The 20,465-nt window shown below is 45.6% G+C and overlaps 1 protein-coding gene, 1 long non-coding RNA gene and 1 pseudogene across 3 annotated transcripts; 1 reads left to right on the top strand and 2 right to left on the bottom strand.

The window, feature by feature from the left end:
- Positions 1–9,208: 9,208 nt before the first annotated feature.
- Positions 9,209–16,190, bottom strand: LOC100829236 (annotated as a pseudogene).
- LOC112272320 lies at positions 11,098–13,422 on the top strand. Of its 2 annotated transcripts, XR_002965957.1 has the most exons (3): positions 11,098–11,707; positions 12,017–13,018; positions 13,099–13,422. It is a non-coding gene; the product is annotated as an uncharacterized LOC112272320 (long non-coding RNA). The 2 variants fall into 2 exon arrangements; XR_002965956.1 differs by having other exon boundaries at positions 11,098–13,018.
- Positions 16,191–18,258: 2,068 nt separating the features above from the next.
- LOC100828937 (non-specific lipid-transfer protein C6) lies at positions 18,259–19,150 on the bottom strand. Its single transcript, XM_014902317.2, has 2 exons — positions 18,588–19,150; positions 18,259–18,504 (listed from the first exon to the last, which is right to left on the bottom strand). Exon 1 carries the CDS (start codon positions 19,078–19,080, stop codon positions 18,604–18,606), a length of 477 nt encoding a protein of 158 aa, XP_014757803.1. The 5' UTR covers positions 19,081–19,150; the 3' UTR covers positions 18,259–18,504; positions 18,588–18,603.
- Positions 19,151–20,465: the final 1,315 nt, after the last annotated feature.

Raw genomic sequence — 20,465 nt, 5'->3', positions numbered from 1 at the left:
TATGACTCTAATTAAATTAAACTGCGGTCTTGAGGTACTCTAGCCGCTCAAGCTCGCGCTGAGCCTGATGCTTGTGGAACAACTCCTTCACTAGCTCCATATGCTCCATGAATCGGGGGCTCGGTTCATAAGGGTAGTTGCTGTCATCGATGGAAAGGCACGCCACGGGACGACCCAGCTGCACGTTCCTCTGCCTGCACCCCACCGGATTCCTCTTCCCCACCGGCTTACCCGCGGGAGGACGTCGCGGAGATCCATCTCCTCCTCGCCGAGGATGTCCAGAACGTCGAAGAAGTCGAGCTCCAACGGTCGTTCGTCGCCGCCAGCACGGCTCTCACCCATCTCCTCCTTGCCGAGCGCTCAGGGCTGCGCCACGGTCTCAGAGCCGTGCGCCTCGTTGGTCATGAGATCAAGATTAAATTTCTGGAAAATCGAGGAGATTGAAAGCAGAAGTCAATGTTCTGAACCGATACGGAGGGGAAGGACATATATATCCAACCCAACCCTGGACCGGATCGGATCATGTCGCCGTTCCCGATTGCCTCGCCACGCACGGCCAGTCTTTGTTTAGTCACACCCTGCCTTTGACCACCAATCGTACGTTGACACGTGTCAGCGACCCGTCTCTGGTGCACGTCCGCGAGCTATAGAAGTTGAGTCTCCCGAGCCCACGCTGGGTTTCCCGGGTGGAATACTTGCCGGGAGGTGGTGGACGTTGCGTAGCTTGGAACTTTGTCACGTCCGGCCAGGCCAAAAGAAATTCGGGCTAAAAATTCTGTCAGCCCTACAGCCCTACTGGAGTTCTTTCCCGAACTCCCGATTGTTCCTTTTAGCACATCCCGATTGTTCCTGAGTCCCGTACTCCCGTGCGTGTACGCGCGCGCGCGCGCGTATTTTTTCTTTTTCTTTCATTTGCGGTTTAGTGCTGGGACTAGAGGATAGACAGGTCCGTAGTGGGTGGACTCGCTACTTGATGAAGCCAGCAGCTTTAGAATCCATGCATCGTCATGAATGCCCATAACACTCAGTGATCTGGCAAGAACAAAAAGGTTGCAACCATTCAGTCTATGCACTAATTTTCGAAAAAGATTCAGTCTATGCACTAATATTGTACTCCCTTCCTCTGATCTTAAATTCTTGTCGTGGTTTAGTTCAAAACAAGAATTTAGGATCGAAATGAGTAACATTGTCCAATATTAACACAAACAGAATTTAGCACAAAGCATGCTAATTGCACACAAACCATATTCTTTTACCTACTGCTAGTCTCTCTGCCACACGCAGCTGCACTAGAAGTTCAGAACGAGTCCATCTGGCACCTGCTCGATGCCCTCCTTATCGCACTCGCAGAAACACACTTGGAAAGCTTGCGGCACTACGGTCAAGCCTACAAGGCCTCCAGTAAAAGAAAGTCAAGGCAAGAAAGTAATGCCTCCTAGCCATGATCAATAAGTGGAAAGAAGAAAAGAGGAGGAGGGGGCGCAAAAGTAAAAAGGGACGGGAAGGGATAACTCAAATGGTCCATGGTGGACCATAAGCCAGTGACGGAGCCAGGTGGGCGGCCACCCTAAAAAATTAGTTTTGTGTATATATGTTTTGTAGATAATTTAGAAAAGTTCAAAAGAAAATCTCTTATACAGGAACAAGCCAAGAAAATCCCCGTTGTCCCATCCTAAACTTTATTCTAACCCCGCCCTTGCCATAAGTCATCCCCTTCCCCCCACTTTGTGCACCATAAAGATATGGACCAAGATCCTCTTTTGCACTCTGCCTCTACTTTTTTTCTCCCACCAAGGACAGCCATTGACTTTTGTCATAAATCCCTAGCATATATAAACCTTCGAGGGGTGTCATGAATCATTCACTTTCACATGAATAAAATCAAGGGGAGAGCACTAGAGCTTCTTTGAGCCTAGTTGTGAGTCTGAGGAGCCTTGTTCCGACTTGGACTCATGTTAAGGGAAAGATTTGAGATCGTCTAAGGGTATCCTGACCTCAATGCTCTGGAAGCCCTGTTCAGGCCGAGCACGAAACCGCCCTGACGAGAGCTTAACTTTGTGAATTGGGGAGCCTCATTACGACCCAAGCTTGAGGGAACCTAACTCGGAACGCTGTCCTAATGTACGACTAGGTTACTCCTCTTGCGGGTAGACTGAAACTACTAAAATATATTACTGTTGTGTCTATATGTCCAAGTGTACGACGACCTTCACTATAAGACCGGCGTACACATCTACTTTATGCTTTAACCATCTTGCGTAGGTACCCTATGTACTAAGTGTCGTAGGTACCCTATGTACCCACCGGATTCTTCTTCCCCACCGCCTTGGCCTTGGATACCCGCGGGAGGAGATACCTGCGGGAGGACGTCGAAGAAGTCGAGCTCCAACAGAGAGTCGTCGCCGCGGCAGCGGCTATGATCCATCTCCTCCTTGCCGAGCGCTCGGGGCTGCGCCACGGTCTCGGAGCCGCGCGCCTCGTTGGCCATGAGATCAAGATTAAATTTCGGGGAAATCGACGAGATTCAAAGCAGAAGTCAATGTTCTGGACCGAGGAAAAAGGGCATATATATCCAACCGGACTCTAGACCGGATCCAGGCCCAGATTTCGGGGCCCGGTGTGAAATTAGGACTTGAGGCCTGTCTTAATGAAATATAATCATAACCAATCTTTGCATATATACAATTTTAATAGCAAAAACTAACAATGAATCATAGTTTCCTCTGAAATTTAACGAGCCTAGATTAATTAACAAATTGAAAACTAGTCTAAAGAATTGAAGATTAAGATGGCTGGATGAGATGCTCATGCATGTTGGTCCTGTTAACTTCATTCAGTCGTTTTCTCGCGATAGCTGGTACCCGGCGTCCGTCCGCGAAGGCATGCAGCTGCTGCCCTGACAATAACGCGAGGCCGAGGCGATGATGCAGGGCGCAGGGGCAGCGCAGGCAGGACTGAGAGGCAGGTGATATGGACATGCTAACCATGGATACGACCTTTGGTACCCTCAATTCTATAATATTTGACAAGATTTATAATCAGGTGAATTCAAGTAGTAATTGTTTTCATTGTCATATTTATGAAGAGGTGGAGCTACTACTATCTTGTCTCGTTTTATTACGTATACATCTTGTCGAGCTTTTCAAGTCAAGGTCAAGATGAGATACGATGGAGGCGAACGGGAGGGCCAACAAGAATCAAACATTCATACAGCTGAGAGGGACGGATTTCAAGTGTACTTTCCAACAAATCAAACGGCACATGATTCGGAGCTTGTTAGAGAAAGATATCACGAATTAAAGTTGAATCCGATTCGGGTCCGAGCTGCCAGGAGACCCGAATTTGTTTTAATCACCCAGGCCGCATCCAGAGTGCAAATCAAGCAAACAAGTACTTGTTGGAAAGGTAATTACAAGATCTTTCCAACGGATCTGGCCCCATCAAGAGATTCGACTAGTGCTGACCGTGACGGACAAAAAAAGATGACGGATCTGTTTTTCTGTTTTCTAAAGAGTTGTAGTTTGTTAGGAAAGTTAGAGATAGAGTTGGATTTCGGCCTCCTTACTCAAGGTGGACGAAAATATCTCTCCCTCCTCCTTTATATACCCCATGAGCCCCCCCTAAGGAACCTTGGGTTTTGATTAGATAAAGTTTAGCCATCTTTGCTACTTTCGTGTAATCGCGTATGTCGGTTAGACCACCTGTTTTACCGTCGTCAAGACTCCAACTTATCGTCTCGTTGAGACATTGGTTTGATATAGTATATTCGCAATTTGAGATTGCATCTGCTATTTATCTTGTTCTTGCTTGTTCTTCGATTGCTTGCAGGAACAAAGACCTTTGTGGTCAGGTTGATCGTGCCCCCGCATGATCAATAACCCTCTGGAGTTGGTGTATCGATTGCTAAGGCGCTGCCTCCTAGGCCGTAGTTAGATCGTCAACGTCACCTCCTACCCAAATCGAGAGTTATCAATCTCATCGAAAGATCGGGCCACCCCGACCCGCATCACGTGGTATCAGAGCTTAAGGTTGCTCGGTGAGATTTTTTCCAGTTTATCCGTAGTTTAGATCTGTTTTTACCTATCGTCCAGAAAAAGCCAAACAAAAATTAGAATTAGTTACCTTGTCCTAGAACCAATCTAAGCCTTGCAATTTTCCCATTAGTATTTGCATTGTTGAATCTTTGCTGCATTAATCGTGTCGAGTTGCTGGATTAGATTGGATCGTTTTTCAGATTTTTTCTACTAGATCGAACTTGCTTTTGGTTTTCTTGTTCTTCGTGTGACGCAGGTTTCCTTCATCAATTTTCCGCCGCCAAACTTCCTGCCACACCACCGCCATAATCTTCCGCCGCCACCATATCTTCCACCGAGTCCTTCTTCGAGTCCTACACCGAGTCCCTCTTCGAGTCCTACACCGAGTCCCTCGTCGAGTCCTACATCGAGTCGGCAAGTTATAGTTTTCAGCCGCGAGTTCGAGTCCGAGTCCAATAAGAAGTGCTTTTAGAAAGTGTTTCATCATAGATCGAATTTTGTTTAGATATCAAGTTGTTTGAAAAGTTGAAAAAAAAAGAAAGGAAAAAAAAGGAAAGAAAGAAAGAAAAAAAACGAAAAAAAGAGAGAAAGAGTTCGAGTCAGTTTCGGACCCGAGTCCGAGTAGAATTTTAGTTTCGGGTGGGTTTGACCCGTGTTCAGTAAAACGGGCGTATCTTTTGCGTACCAACTCGGATTTGGACGTTCTTGGACTTTTTGGAAAGCTCACGACGAGGCGCATCAGGAAATATTCAGGGCGTTTCCCTGTACTTTGACCCTCAAATTCGGTTTGTAAGGTGGACTTTTGGAGCTTCCAAGTTTGTGCATCCGTTTTCCGGCGTCGCTGCAGCCCGGTGTTTCTCAGTTTTCTCCACCATCCGACATCCGTTTTGAGTGATCTTGCCCTTGCTGGAAAGCTTGTGTCAATACCCTTCTAACCTATATTTTTCCATATTTTTCTGAATTTTTCTTACTGCAGCCTTTGCTGTTCCTCGACAGACCGACGTACAGTTTTCCGGTCCTTCTTTTGCGTGAGTTTCTGGGGTTAAAAAACAGAAAAAAAAAAGAAGAAGAAAAGAATAAGAAGCCAAACAGAAGGCCACAAAAAGAAAAAGAAAAAAAAATTCCAGGGATTTACTTGTTGTGCCATCTTTCTATCCTACCTTCTTCAGTATCTAGGCTTAGATTATTTCTGTAATTCGTTCTTATCGACTCCAGTAGCTAGGACTAGCATTATTGAGCATAGTTTCAACTTTGCATTGCTGATTTGATTATTTGTTATTCCTTGCTACTCACAAAAGCCTCCAAGCTCCACAGATTCTACACCTAGGTTGGTTTGTTACCGAGGCATCGATACATTTAATATTTGGAGGGTTTGGTCACGCCGCTGGCCATCACCTTCCTGTTTTGCACGGTAAGAACTTGTAAGAACTTGATTTTTAGCTTGAGAGTTGAGCGACTTGTAGCCACATCCTAGTAGTTGATAGGAACATATTACTGTGATTTGTTTCTTGTTTTCTACTAACCATGACAGGACTTACACGAAGCATGGCAACTAGACCGATGCTATCCCGTGACCGCGATGAGTGCTTTTCACCACGGCCATCCTCCACGTCTCTTGTTGATAATGCCACGGCAACGGTACAAAACAATCCTTCTAATACAATTAAATTGTGTGTACCTTTTTTGAGGGGGAAAATGATGCTGAAACGTATATAGATTGGGAGCTAGCTTTAACTGAACAATTCACATGCTTCCATGTACTAGATAGTCGTAAGGTCCAAATTGCTAGTAGTAAATTTCGTTTTGATGCATTATCATGGTGGTGTGAGATAGTTAGAGAAAACAAAATACCTCACACTTGGATTGATATGAAGAAAATCATGAGAGAAAAATATGTTCCTCCAAGTTATGCTTATGAGTTGCGTTCCAAATTAGGACGTTTGACACAAGATAATAAAACTGTTGATGATTACTACCATGAGTTCCAAATTTTAACCTTGCGATCTGGTTTAGATGAAACCGAACAAAGAAAAATGGATAGGTTTTATTGTGGGCTTAACTTTGATATTTCTTACATAATTGAATACGAAAAATACGACTCTCTATTATGTTTGCTTAATCTTGCTCGTGAAGCGGAGAGGAAATTGGAGAGAAGGTGTACAAGAAACGTGTTGAGCCTACAAGGTAATGATAAAGATGATTGTGTTGCTGAACAAAATATGACATGTGATGAAATAAATGAGATACCCGTTGAATTTTCTGCGCCATGTGAAATTGTTGATTTACATGCTGATTTGAGTGCACCTACTGCTGAAATTAATTCTTCTAATGATTTGAGTGCACATATTAATTTTGATATTGATGAGAATGAATCATGTGAGGAAATAACTAATGTTTTGGGAGAAACATGTGATGTAGATAAATTTGGTTTAGGTTGTGTCGACTTAATTACACATGGAGTGATTGAGAACGATTCACCTATTAATTCTTTGTGTTATATTGCACTTGATAGTCCCATGTATTTGTCGCATGCAATGGATAAACTGTGTGAGTTAACAATTTCGAAATCTTTTGCTGTTCATGGATACACAATTCATTTAATTAGACAACATGATGTGAACAATAACATTTTGGTGCATGAGATTTGCATTACTTGTGATAATTTTCCTCTCTTGGGAGAAAATAATTTTTTGCACATGCTTAATCATTTTGATAGGACCTCCAATATAAGTGTTGATTATTTGCCAAATAGTTATTTACATGCTTGTTTGAATATTAGTGCTTTGACTTGCTCTAAATTTCAGCATATTGTAGTAACTAATTTGGATACTATTCATTATTATACTCCAATGTTGGAATGTTGTAATGGTGAACGGTGCAAACCAAATACAAGAAATCGTTTCGCTTATAAATGCAAACAATATTGTCAATCTTCTTGCTAGAATGTTATTCATCATGATTGTTTTACTAATTATCTCATGAGACTTTGTTATAAAAGATTAATTGTGCAATAAAGGAGATGTATAAAGATGGATGACATATACATATACCATGCACACACTTTGTCTATTTTAATCACCTAGGCCGCATCCGGAGTCCAAATCAAGTAAACAAGTACTTGTTGGAAAGGTAATTACAAGACCTTTCCAACGGATCTGGTCCCATTAAGAGATTCGACTAGTGCTGACCGTGACGGACAAAACAAGCTGACGGATCTGTTTTTCTGTTTTCTAAAGAGTTGTAGTTTGTTAGAAAAGTTAGAGATAGAGTTGGATTTCGGCCTCCTTACTCAAGGTGGACGAAAATATCTCTCCCTCCTCCTTTATATACCCCATGAGCCCCCCCTAAGGAACCTTGGGTTTTGATTAGATAAAGTTTAGCCATCTTTGCTACTTTCGTGTAATCGCGTGTGTCGATTAGACCACCTGTTTTACCGTCGTCAAGACTCCAACTTATCGTCTCGTTGAGACATTGGTTTGATATAGTATATTCGCAATTTGAGATTGCATCTGCTATTTATCTTGTTCTTGCTTGTTCTTCGATTGCTTGCAGGAACAAAGACCTTCGTGGTCAGGTTGATCGTGCCCTTGCGTGATCAATAACCTTCTGAAGTTGGTGTATCGATTGCTAAGGCGCTGCCTCCTAGACCGTAGTCGGATCGTTAACGTTACCTCCTATCCAAATCGAGAGTTATAAATCTCATCGAATGATCGGGCGACCCCGACCCGCATCAGCAGGCAGGCATCAGTGATCGGGGGCGGGGTTCGTTCTGCAGGGGATTTGCGATGACGGGCGGGCAATCTGGTGGAACTGGAATGGATCGGGTCCTCGCTCAGGAGTTTCTGTCTTGCCGAGTCGGGAGTTGCCAAGTTGGGCAGGCCAGAATAAAAGAACTGCATTGGGCCAGATTCTGTACGTATGCGTAGATAGGTAGGGGACCCTCTAAATTCGGGGGCCTTGACCGGATCGGATCATGCCGCCGACCTCAATTGCCTCGCGGCGCCCGGCTGGTCTTTGTTTCGTCACACCCTGCCTTTGACCACCAGTCGTATGTTGACACATTTATGGGACCCATCGCAGCTCTCAGGTTTTTGCTTTAGCGAAATCCCAGCTCTCAGGTGAAGGTCTGCAAGCTTTTTTTTTTAGCGAAATCACACGGCTTTATTAATCAACGTAATGGTACATTTGAATCGGTCCATCGCTGCAGAAGCCAAATAAACCTGCCGTGCTGGAGGCACTCCTAATTAAACTATGAGCATCTATATTAGACTTTCTACTTTCATAAATAAAACAAACATCCTGGAACTCTTTGCTGAGCACTGCAATTTCCCTCAGAATGGCGCTATAGCTGCACCTATTTCCTTCAAGAATTCCCCTGATCACAACCTGGGCATCAGAAGCAATACAGACCTTCTGCAGGTTCAAATCTTTTGCAAGTGCAAGCGCTTCACAGCAAGCCAATGCTTCAAGCTTCGCTGGATCAATTAGGTTGTCGAATACTGGTGTCGAGGATCCTTGATATTTACCCGCGCCATCCTGGCAGACCGCCGCAACGGCGCCTCTGTTCTGGTTCTTAGCAACCCCACCATCAACATTAATCTTCATCATGCCCACCGGTGGAGGAATCCACCTTGGCGCCACAGGGACAGGGTGCGGCCGACCGCTCGGAAAAAGTTGTGTCCCGGGTGGGATAGATACCGGGGGCCCATAGATACCTGCCCCCGCCAGGGCAAATAGAATTCGGGCTAAAATTTTCCCAAAACATCCTCTCAGCCCGGTACTGGATTTCCGAACTCCCAATTTGTTCCGAGCCCCGAGCGTGCGTTTTCTTTTTCTCTCTTTTCTTTCATTTGCTGGATTCGGTGCTGGGCCTAGAGGCTAGACAGGTCCGTAGTGTTTTTCTACAACAGAAAAATCTTATATAATTTGCAATGGAGGTAGTCATTTTTTGGGAGTATAGTTTGCATGTGTTTGGTAAAAAAAAAAGTATAGTTTGCATGTGTAAACTCGTAAAAAAAAATTCAATGGATTACCACCTTTTCTTATCTAACACAATCTATAGTTCTAAAAAATATAATAGAAAATAAATTCAAACATAACTAACCACTAATAACATAACATGCCTTTCTGTCGACAAATAGTGTTTGACCCTTTTTTTATGACACACAACAAAATAATTATTATTTCATCGCCCTTTAATCTCAGTAAGAGTAACACTATTCACAGAGTTCTGAATATCAACTCCAATTTGCTCCAATTCAGCACTACGTCGTCCAAAGTATGCAAGGCGATTGGGTGCAGGCAGTGCAGTGCTTCCATTTTCCAGAATGAACACAATAGCTGACATTATCGGCCTGTCATCTGGATTTTCCTGGACACACAAGAGTGCTAAATGGATGCAAAGCAAGACTTCATCAGGTGAAGAAGTGTCGTTGATAGATGAATCCACCAATTCCTTTGTCTTTCCTTCCCTCCACATATTCCATGCCTAAAAGAAACATCATATTTTTTTGCTTTGTTGTCAAACCATCTTTTCAAAAAAAAATTAATTAGATTTTAAACTTTAGATGTCTTTTCATACTCACATAGATTATGAGGTTGGGGAAGCCCATGGTACTGGAGCTTCTCCGTATGCCAGTTACAACCTCAAGTAGTAACACGCCGAAACTGTATATGTCGGACTTGGTAGAGAAAACCCCTTCCATTGCATACTCAGGAACCATGTAGCCACTGCTTGATCATTTTACAAGAGTTATTAGATGATCTTAATTGGAATTTTATTCACGAGTTACTATGAAAATTATCTCACTATGTTCCAACAACGCGTTGTGTATTTGCATTTTGCTGGTTGTCGCCGAAGATTCTTGCCATACCAAAATCAGCTATCTTGGGTTTCATCTCCTCATCTAGCAAAACATTTCCAGCTTTTAGATCTCTATGAATTATGGTCAATCTTGAATCTTGGTGGAGGTAAAGAAGCCCCCTTGCAACCCCCTTGATTATATTAAACCGTGTTGCCTAATCCAACAACATTTTTCTTGAATCATCTGCGGCTCACAAGTACAAATGTAAGAAAAAAAATTTGTTTTAGAGTACTTGTATGAAACCAAAGTGTGTTGCTAGAATATGTACCAAAAATGGTAGCATCTAAGATCTTGTTCGGCAGATACTCGTAAATCAACAACTTTTCATCTCCCTCCCCACAATAGCCAAGAAGCCGAACCAAGTTTCTGTGTTGCAATTTAGCAATTATAATTACTTCATTCTTGAACTCCTTTATTCCTTGTTGAGAATCCCTGCTTAGCTTCTTGACAACAACTTCTTGGCTACCCAACATTCCCTATGGAAGTGCAGTGGAAAATTTATATCTGAGTTTGTCATGTGGAGAAACCCAATTTTTTTGATTTAAGAACGAACAATAGGAAACTACAGAACTATTTACCTTGTAAACTTTTCCAAAGCCTCCTCGTCCAAGTATACACGTTTCAGAGAATTGTGCGTTGCTATGGCAATTTCCTCGAATCTTACAAATGGGAATTCATGATCATGGGAGGGTTTTCCTTCCCCAAGTTCGTAAGAGATGCTCATACCAGCCAATGTTATCTTCTTCTGCTTTCTCTTTTCTCTGTTCTTCGTCCCTGCTCCCACAATGTCATAACCATTAAAATATATCTCGTTTTTAAAATGTAGGACATATAATTTTTGTTGACCATCAAAATTTAAAAGTCTGACCAAACTTGTAGCCAAAAAAAAACATATTGAAGTGTCAAACTAAGATACTTCGAAAATAAATTTCATAATGAACCTAATGATATTTGACAACTTAGATGTTTGATTTCTTTATTACAATGTTATTGACAGACAATAAAAAATTATGCGTGCGAAATTTGGAAAGGAGAGAGCAATTCGGAAGAACTGGTCAAATGGACTTTATCATCAGGAGCTAACCCTACACGCACCTCGTAATTTTAGCCATGCCAGGAAAACGCATGTCAGGATAGCAAAAGTACTGCCCAAAACTGGCAGAGCAATCTTAACCGCGGTGCCCTTTGTCCGTCGTCCACCTGTGCGAAACGTACATACATAGCGCAAATAAATGGAAATGCTTTAGTTAGTGAGACAAAAATAAAAATATAAACGTTTTTGCTAGCGCACAGGCTGACAGGCGCCTGATTTTTATTCCAAATCAGGCGATTTGGGCACCGTCAGATCATGCATCAACTGTGAGAATTTCGCTCCCCCTTCCGGTGAGCTCCCACCTCCTTCCAAGCGCCCTTCTCAGGCGGCTCTCCCGCGTGGGCGCGGCTGACGCCAGCGCCGCCGCTTCCTACAACCGCTCCGGTCCGACGCAGCGGCCAAGACCGCCTCCGTATCCTCGAGGTCGCCATACTTCTCCGGCGCGCGGCGGCTGGGCAGCGGCACGCGGAGGCCGGAGGAGCACGCGCTGGTGTGCGTCGGCGAGGAGGACGGGCCCGTAGAGGCGCGGCGGGGTGCTCGTCGGCGTCGGAGTTTGCTCGCTCCCTTCCAGTGAACGCTTCCCCCCTATCGTGCTGTGGCTCAGTTTGTTTGCTCGAGATTTTGCCGTTGATTTTTGCTGATTTTGACGTCGCTAGGCGAAGTCAGGAAGGGCAAGGCCATCTCTGTCCTCTCCAGCATCTGCTTGTGCACGTGCGGTGAGTGCTCTTTGGCCAATTCTGCAATCGGATTTGTCTCTCACGTTCATCTTGCACCGTTGCACGTGCACCTCGGCCAGGTTAGCACAGTATGAAGGTTTACCACCCTTTCATTTAGCTGTGCTCATCCTTGCAGATTCTGGAGGTTAGATAGTCTAGGACCAAAGGAAATCTGTGTATTTTCATTTTATTAGTGATTTTTTGTGTTACGATCTTGTGCTTTGGTTGTAAGATTATCGGCGTATCTCCTGCATATCGTCTCTTTTTGTTTTTCCATTGGTTTAACTTCTTCTTCCTCATTCGTTTCAGATTGTTGTTTTGCAAATATACTTCAGAACACACTGACCTACCGAATTGAGGTGGCATATCTCCTGTTATTATCTGCATGAAATATGTTCATCTGTTTTCTTTTGACATTTATCAGCATTGACTTCTTCAGTACGTACATGTATTAGATCAGATATGCCTTTCAGTTATGCATTTTGCCTTTGTTAAGAAATCCTATTATGTCTTTGTTTGAACGATAGTTAGGTAATTTCTCGATTTTCAGGCCAAACTTGGTGCTGTGCTTAGTAATTTTATAGAGCATATACAACAGTCAACAGTTTGTAGTGAGTTGTTGGATTAGAGTCTTGTATTGACCACTCAGGTTGTTTTAGTTTGTGTCGACAAGTTCCATAGAAGGAAATGCTTCCCTTGCCAAGGCTAACTTGTATACACAAAAATTAGTGATGACTTAATTGCACAGATGGCCACAAGACACAAGGAGTGAACATATGGGAAGAATGAAATTCAAAAGAATTGGTGTACTGATAGACATGGCGTTTAGTATTTTTTTTATGACAAATTCGTTGATTCTTTATGTCAGAGGTTTCTCTCTTTTAAGCTGCCAGTTTGTCACCTCCATTCAGTTCTCATATATGCAGGTTCTGGATTGTATATAACTTATTATGCAATGCAAAGGTACAAATTTTATTTTGAAACGTATGAGAACAACTGAGAGATACACCCCTGTATTTGGGGGAATGTCTATTGTATTGTTTGATGTTTAGTGTACTTTAAAACAACTTCAAATTTCATCCACAATCTGCAGTGTTTTGTTCGGATTCAGCAATAAAGTGCTTAATGAGAACCTTGTGAGTTGTCTTGTTTATTTCCATCTTTGTTCATAGTCAGGTTTGTACCCAAGTTCCAAGTGTTCTTCTCTGTAGTGGTGGACCTCTCATTTGCCCAGATCTTGTGAAGCAAAGACAAAGTGAATTTGCCATGAAAATATCAACTTATGCAAACGTTATTCTCTTGGCATTGAAGGTTGGTTTTCCCCCTTTGTTTTCAGTCTGCTTGCTAGAGGTAGGTTGATTATACAATTTATACTTTCTAGTTTTTTTCAGACATACGCCATAGCTGCATTGACCCTTGATTCGTTGCTTGATCTCATGGTTGGTGGTATCCTTTGTTTCACACATCCGTCGATGAAGAGCTGATGTGTGTCAAATATACGCCTTTTTGTTTGTGTTAAGAAGCTCTAGGTTTGTTGTCTTTGGGTGGTCTAATCATGTGTTCATATGGTTACCCTATCATATATGTCTGTCAAACCAAACACTTATTCTTAAAGGATATATGCTATGCTGCTAGAAATGTAATCTTTTGGGACTCTTATGTATGAATCATGCTATCATATCATTTGTGGAGCATTTTGTTTCTCCTTTTGTTCCTGCCCAGATCCTTGTTTGATTATTGCATTTTCAGGCAATATGGGGCGAGATCATTTTGTGGTTGCTGGTTGGTTATTTTAGTTTGAGCAACGTGTGTGTCTGTACAAAGAGAAGCAGGTTTTTGGTATTCTTTTTTGCTTTTACATATTCAGGTATTCCTCTGTTTTTGGCGCCCAAAACCCCATCCATGTTGTTCTACGACTCATATTAAATATGACTGGTTTTGATGTTTAGCAGGCGACTGTTTTTAGCAAAACAACAGGCCCCTGTTTTGTAACAAAATTTTAGGGACTGCTTGAAGAAGACCAAAACAGGCGCTTAAGCATTAGACAGACATAAAAATCAGATTAAGAATCGGCACCATGTGCTGCATCCAGGCCTGCAAGGCGGAGATAGAGAGTGTCGCTGCCGAGTCCTGCCGCGCTGACCTTCCCGGCGTCAACCAGCTCCCCGGCCCACACGAGGCACCATGTCAAGTCCCCCCGTGGTGAGCTGCCGCTTCCCTGCAGGTTGGCGGCGTATGCCACGCACGAGCAGTTGCGGCTCCGGTTCCCGGGGACGACCGCAAATCCGTCCGGCAACTTCATATCCGGCAACGCCATGAAGCCCCCGTCGCTGCACCCAGCAGCTGGCAACGCCTCCTTCCGCCGACACCCTGCCGAGAACTCCCCATTTTCCCACTCCTGTGCGCCCGCCACCGGCTCGAAGCCTTGTAGGCACACGCACGTCGGGGATGGCGCCGCCGTCTCGTCGCAGTACCCGTACGGTCCGCAGTGGCCGTAGCGGCTGCATTCTGCGGACGGCCAGTTCGCGAGGGCGGCCCACGCCGATGAGGCCACGCTCCAGCTCTGGAGCTGGTACTGGCCGGAGTATGTCACCACGTACCTCGTGCGCCCGGCGCCTTCGGAGAGCGTGTAGGTGAAGTAGATCTCCTCGTCGTTGTCGACGACGGCCACGTAGACGACGACGTCGTCGGCACTGGCGCTGGCGTTGTTCGCGTCCGCCGGTGGTTGCTGGTACCGGCGGCTGCTTTCGGTCTTCACCAAGTACCCATTCCACGGTGAGGTGCGGGCCACCGGGCGCGCGCCGTCCCAGAGGAATACTTGGAGGGATGTCGCCGGGTCGCAGCCCAAGGAGAAGCGCCCCGGCGAGGGGTCACCTGGTGCCTTCCAGGACACCAGGCGCTCCCCGGCGCGTGTCCGGTGCCTCATCCGGATCTTCATGCCGGGCAGGAACGTGTCCGTCGGGTGGTCGAAGCTCTGCCCAGGGGCGGAGCCAGAAATTTTGGCCAATGGGTTCGGTTTAAATTTGGGCATAAACTAATTATATTATTTTACGGTCTTAGGACCATCTCAAAACAACACTATACTACTCAAAAGGTGCATGACAAAGAAAAATAGCATATCTCGTATAATCATCACATTAAAACTAAAGGACGAAGACATACCGGTTGAATGAAATTCTAAACGACCTTTTTACAAATATGAGAAGTAGTGAAAAAACAACTTTGTAACTTCATGGGCAGTTTTGCTCTTCATGAAAAATCAAACATAAAAGATAGTGTTAATTTCACAAGTATTAAAATAAATACAACTAGGTGAAATATATAAAGTCAGGCCCGTGTAAAGTACTCTTGTCTCAAAGTTTTTCTTGTCGATTTTTCATCTTCTTGAAAACATTAAGCACAACAGTTCGTTTAAATTAATTTATGTCTGAACAGAAGGCTGCGGCAGACTAGTATTAGTAGAATCTGATTGCTCGTGTCTATCGGATAATGATCGTTTCTTTTTCTCATTCCATGCGTGGCAGATCAATCAATCAAATTAGAGATTTTGCTAGACACTAGACATGACTTACAGTTGAGGAAGATGAGGTGCTCGCGTACCTGATTTTTCAGAACTCAGATTGCCACCTGCCGCCTGCTGTTGCCAGCGTCTGGGCAATGTGAGACGAGAGAGAAGAGGAAATTAGAGGATTAGAATTGGGGTTTTCCTTGTTTTGATTGCCACATAACGAAACGGCGGAGATTTAGGAAGAATACGAGACGGTGCCGTGCGTGTAGAGGGTGCAGCACAGCAACGTCGTATACATTGGGGACAGATCTATCGTTTGTGGGTTGCTAGCTGGGCTGTTAGTCACTAAGTATATGGGCTAAGACCTTTCTTCCAGCCCAACAGCAGGGGTCGATGGGTTCGACCGTGATTTTTCGTTGGGTTCGGCCAACCAACTACGTATGTATTGCTATGTATTGCTATGATGACAGGTAAAAGTCATTGGTGTCGGGAGCACCCAATGCCTTAACGGCAGCTCCGCCCCTGGCTCTGCCACAGCGTCGTGCCGTTCGCCGAGCGGACGACGAGATTGCGGCTGTTCAGAAGCACCGCCGTCGCCGGAGCAGCGGCCACGTCGGCCGTTGTCCAAAGGACATCACGGCTGCCGTCGGAGAGGACGAGACTGGAGGTGTTGGTGAGGGAGAGCGTGGGCACGGAAGAATTGGTGGACGGGGTTTCTCTGTTGGCGACCCACACCACGGTGAGCTCCGGGATGCCGTTGTACCATATTCCGAGGTATAGCCTGGCCGGAGTAGTAGCGCTGGAGTTGGAGGGGTTGAAGAAGCCCAAGGCGAAGGCACCGTCGCCAGAGACGATGGCAGCGCCAGGGGAGAGCGGCTTGCCGGGGACAAGCTGGTCGTCGGTCGCAGTACGCGACGGCAGGAAGATTACAAGGATCAGGGCTGTGACGGAGCAGGCGAGAGCCGACCTGTCCATTGATGGATCAATGCAAGCCGGCGTGGGGATCGATCCTTGGCTCATGAGGTGTTTTGTTAATCTCTTACAGGTGAATGACGGACCCGTTCCTTCCAGCATTCGCGTGGATTACGAAAGCAGATGGTTGAAAAATGCAAACTTCTTGAATCGGGGTAGGAGTTGACATTTCGGCTGTCCACGTCGGAGCAGCGCGTTGTAGCCATTGAGTTCGTGTCAACTCAGCTGGTCAAACCGTGGCATGGACGCATGGTTGAATCCAAATCAACTAATCAGAGTAACTTTTATTACCCATTTTTCTTTAAGATTTTGAACTTGACTATATAGCAGCCGGGCGGCATTCATGTAGTTTGTGCAGCCAGTGCAGCGTGCAGCTTGCATGCACGCGACGAGAAGACAGAGGGAGAGAGACCAGCACGCAAGGACAATACCAGTGCATTAAAGTTAATTTGGGATTAAAAAAATTATGTAGCTAATTCTCCTTGCGATAATTTGCGGTTCTCTTGCGTAATCCGTGCCTCCGCTTCACAATACCCTGAGATTCCATCGCGACTTTCATCTTTACTGCACACAGGCTTCCGGTCCAGAACTCCAGATCGAACATTCACTTCTGCTTTCCATCTTACCGATTTCCCAGAAATTTAACCTTCATCTAATGGTCAACGAGGCGTGCGGCTCCCAAATCGTCGTGCAGGGCAGAGCGGCGGGCGGCAACGGCGATGGCCTCAAGAACGTGGCATAGGCCCGAGCTCTCGGCAAGAACGTGAATGGTCGCGGCGCGGCCACGACGAACCGTTGGAGCTCGACTTCTTCGACGTTCTGGACATCCTCGGAGTGGAGGAGATGGATCTCGGTGGCGAAGCCTTCCCTCCACGACAACTACTACCCATATGAAGCGAGCCCCCAATTCATGGGAAAAAATCTCAAGAGACCTGGCCTCTCCCGACGGAAAGACCACGTCTATCTCAAAGATCGATACTCCTAACGAGAACTATTCCCGATTCTCAAATCCCGATTCCCAAATCCCGATCACACGTCTCCTTTTCTAATCCCGATTTGCAGGTACTCCCTCCGTTTCTAATTAAGTGCTGGCTTCTTCCGTTTCTAATTAATTAGTGCTGGCTCCCTCCGTTTCTAATTAATCAGTGTTGGGTTTTTGAAAGGCTTTTTTTCAAAACCCCCTTGTAAATTCTCGAAATAAATCTACAGTTCATGTTCTATTGTAACTTTTGAAAAAACCCTTGTAAATTTCCGAAATTAACGTGCAGTCCACGTTTAATTGAAGACGTGAAGTGCAGCTTTATTTCGAAAATTTACAGAAATTTCTTTTGAAAAAAGACCGACGCCAATTAATTAGCAAGTACTTCTTTGCAGTTCAGATCTCTTAGGACTTACGGGTTCGTGAGTCTCGAAAGCAGCCGCCAGCCCTGCCGACGCCGGTCTCCATGGCGGAATCGTCGAACATGCCGGATGCTCGTGTCAACAACGAGCAAGGAAGCCGCTCTGTCCATGAGACAGGGGATACAATCTTAGCTAGCACAACCATAGATGAGTGCAGCCGGCAGACAGCAACATCTGATCCTATTATGGAGATGCTTGAGGATGAGAACTTAGATGCAAATTCTCCAGGCAACGTGGAGGTATGTCTATGACTATAATAGGTTCAAGGGAGATTTTCTCTATAATGTTTCGCAGGATGAGTTGGTTTCGAAAAAAAAATACTCCCTCCGTCTCATATTAAGTGACTCAACATTGTCCAAATATGAATGTATCTATAGCCAAAGACGTCTAGATACATGTAATATAATGTCATTTAATATGAGACGAAGGGAGTAGCACGTGGGACTAGGGAACTGGGAAACGAAAATACTAGAGTAATCGGGATTAGAGGATATAGTGGTTGTTAGGGATACTTTAATCTTTCCTACTAGGCGAGAGACCAGGTCTCGTAGGATCCCCCCCCCCCCCCTAATTCATGGAGCGTATGGTGCTAGTGGAGTTGTTCGAAAAGCTTCAGGCTAAGCGTGAGCGCCTCGAGTACCTCAAGACCGCGGTCTAATTTAGAGTCACATTATCTCGAGCTAGTACGAGTCTTTATTTATTATACTCAGTATGCAGTACATACACCTGTCGTGTTCCACATAGGGCAGCATTGTGCGTCCGGGCATCATGCTATCGAATACCCAATACATGTAAGTGTGTGTTATAAAGCTTGCGTTCATAGGCAGGCTTAGTTGGTCGACTTAACAGAGGTTCCTGTTGATATCCTCTCTGTAGCTTCTTGACGATTATTTAAACTCAACCGGATAATCACCAGCTGCACACATAAGTAAATTATTATAAAAAGCAGTGAATAACAGATCAAGAGTCTGGTAACACGAAAGAGTGCGTGCTAATTACCTGCGGGATGGATGGATCAGGCGGACGGCGCCGGGCACGCGTAGAGCGGCGGCACAGCGGCGCGGTTGCTGGTGCAGGTGTCGGCGAAGTCCTGCGGCGGCGCGAGCGCGATGCCGCAGACGCCGCTGATGAGGTCGAAGGCGCGGTCGACGGGGATGTCGACGCCGATGGCCCGCTGGAGCGTGCGGTTGACGATGTGGCAGAGGCACACCGCCTGGTCGGCGTCCACGATGCCGCGCAGGCCCTCGCAGCAGCCCTCCGGCGCCGAGGACGTTCCGGCGTCCCTGAAGAAGGACAGGCACGGGCTCAGCGCCAGCAGCGAACCCACGCACGTCGACGCCGCGTCCTGATCTGCCGCCGCCCGCATCTTCTGGCCGCCGGGCACTGAGTCCCAGTACGCGGTCTTCTTCGACGCTTCAGCAGGCGTGGCGATGGCGGCGGCAGCGAGCAGGAGGAGGAGCGCCGCGGTGCAGGTGGCCTTGGAGGACGCCATGGTTGGCTTTGGACTTTGGTAGGGGCACGTGTAGATGAGTGAGTGGTGGCTCGTGAGGTTTAATTGGGTGGGTTCTGACTTCTGCGTTCACCAGTCCGTCTATTTATAATGCGGAGGATGCAACTAGTGTGAGTTTGTTTCCTCGATGGTTAATTCAGGCGGGTCTTGCTTAATGCGCGCGACACGAAGATGGTGTGAAGTGAACCGCCGAGATCGATCAAAAGCATTTCGGACTCTGGTAATTTTTAATGGATCGCCACATATTCCAATTAATTAATCAATTCCCTCAAAAAAATAATTAATTAATCAGTATACCAAGAACTAGAATGATTAGAAATAGTATAGAAGGACTGGAGAGATCGAGCAAGTTACATGTGTCCTTTTGTCGGACTGTTGTTCTCTTGCTCCTAGTTAAACTCCCCTGAAGATTAATTTCGGTCTAATTTCGTGTGCAGCGATGAACAAAAATGTACCAGTAAATTGAAGGGAACTTCTGGAGAGAAATTGCACACTGTAGGCATGCATGCCGTTTCAAGGGATTGTTTTGCGGGTGCACGGGACAAGTGATAATCCATAGTGTCGTTGTTGGCATACTGCTAAGAAAAAACCAGTTCACCAGGTTGCCACATTACTGCATAAAAAATTGACGTTGCTCAATCTTGGACATAAAAAAATAAACCTTTGCCACGTTACCACATGATACCTTTCGGGTTTCCTCCGGAAAAAATAAACGGCCCTTTGCGGCTGTTGTGCTATACATGAAAAAAAACCACTACTGTAGAAAACCCCATCCGTGATCCCTCTCCAATGGCGGTTGAAACGGACCAAAAAACACATCGCCACTGGAGGTCTCTCGAGGCATCCACGAGGGCCACAAGTGGCGGTGATTATCACCGCCACTGGTGCCTCACCACCGGTGGTGGTGAATAGTGTCCCGAAAAAAGTCACCGCCACTGGTGGTCCATTAGCAGTGGCCGTGATAACCACCGCCACTGGCGCTGCCCATGCAAAGCCTAAAAGCTACCAATGGCGGGCGTCCAAAACAACCGCCACAGATAGTGATCACCATACATAATACCCAGCCGTCAGTATATTCCGCCAACGGAACGGGAAGACACTGACGACTAGGTATCAACGATCGATAAGAGGCGCAGCTGAAGCCTTTTTATGCCGGGAAGGCCGTACGTAAAGAACGAGGTGGGACTAAACCTCAAAATTGCATACCGCAAGAGCACCAGTGGCCGGCAAATAGAATAACCGCCACTAGTAGACCACCCGATAAATGATGGTACTACTCTGTTTCAGTGCCCTTCCCTGAACCCCTTAAGCACCGCCCGATCACTCGTTTAGAACTCAACCGGAACAGTGAACGCACTGAGCACTGA

This window comes from Brachypodium distachyon, chromosome 4 (assembly GCF_000005505.3).
Source record: "Brachypodium distachyon strain Bd21 chromosome 4, Brachypodium_distachyon_v3.0, whole genome shotgun sequence".
In the NCBI taxonomy this organism is placed as follows: domain Eukaryota; kingdom Viridiplantae; phylum Streptophyta; class Magnoliopsida; order Poales; family Poaceae; genus Brachypodium; species Brachypodium distachyon.
Note: the sequence above shows the minus strand (reverse complement) of the source record. Positions and strands in the feature narration are given on the sequence as shown.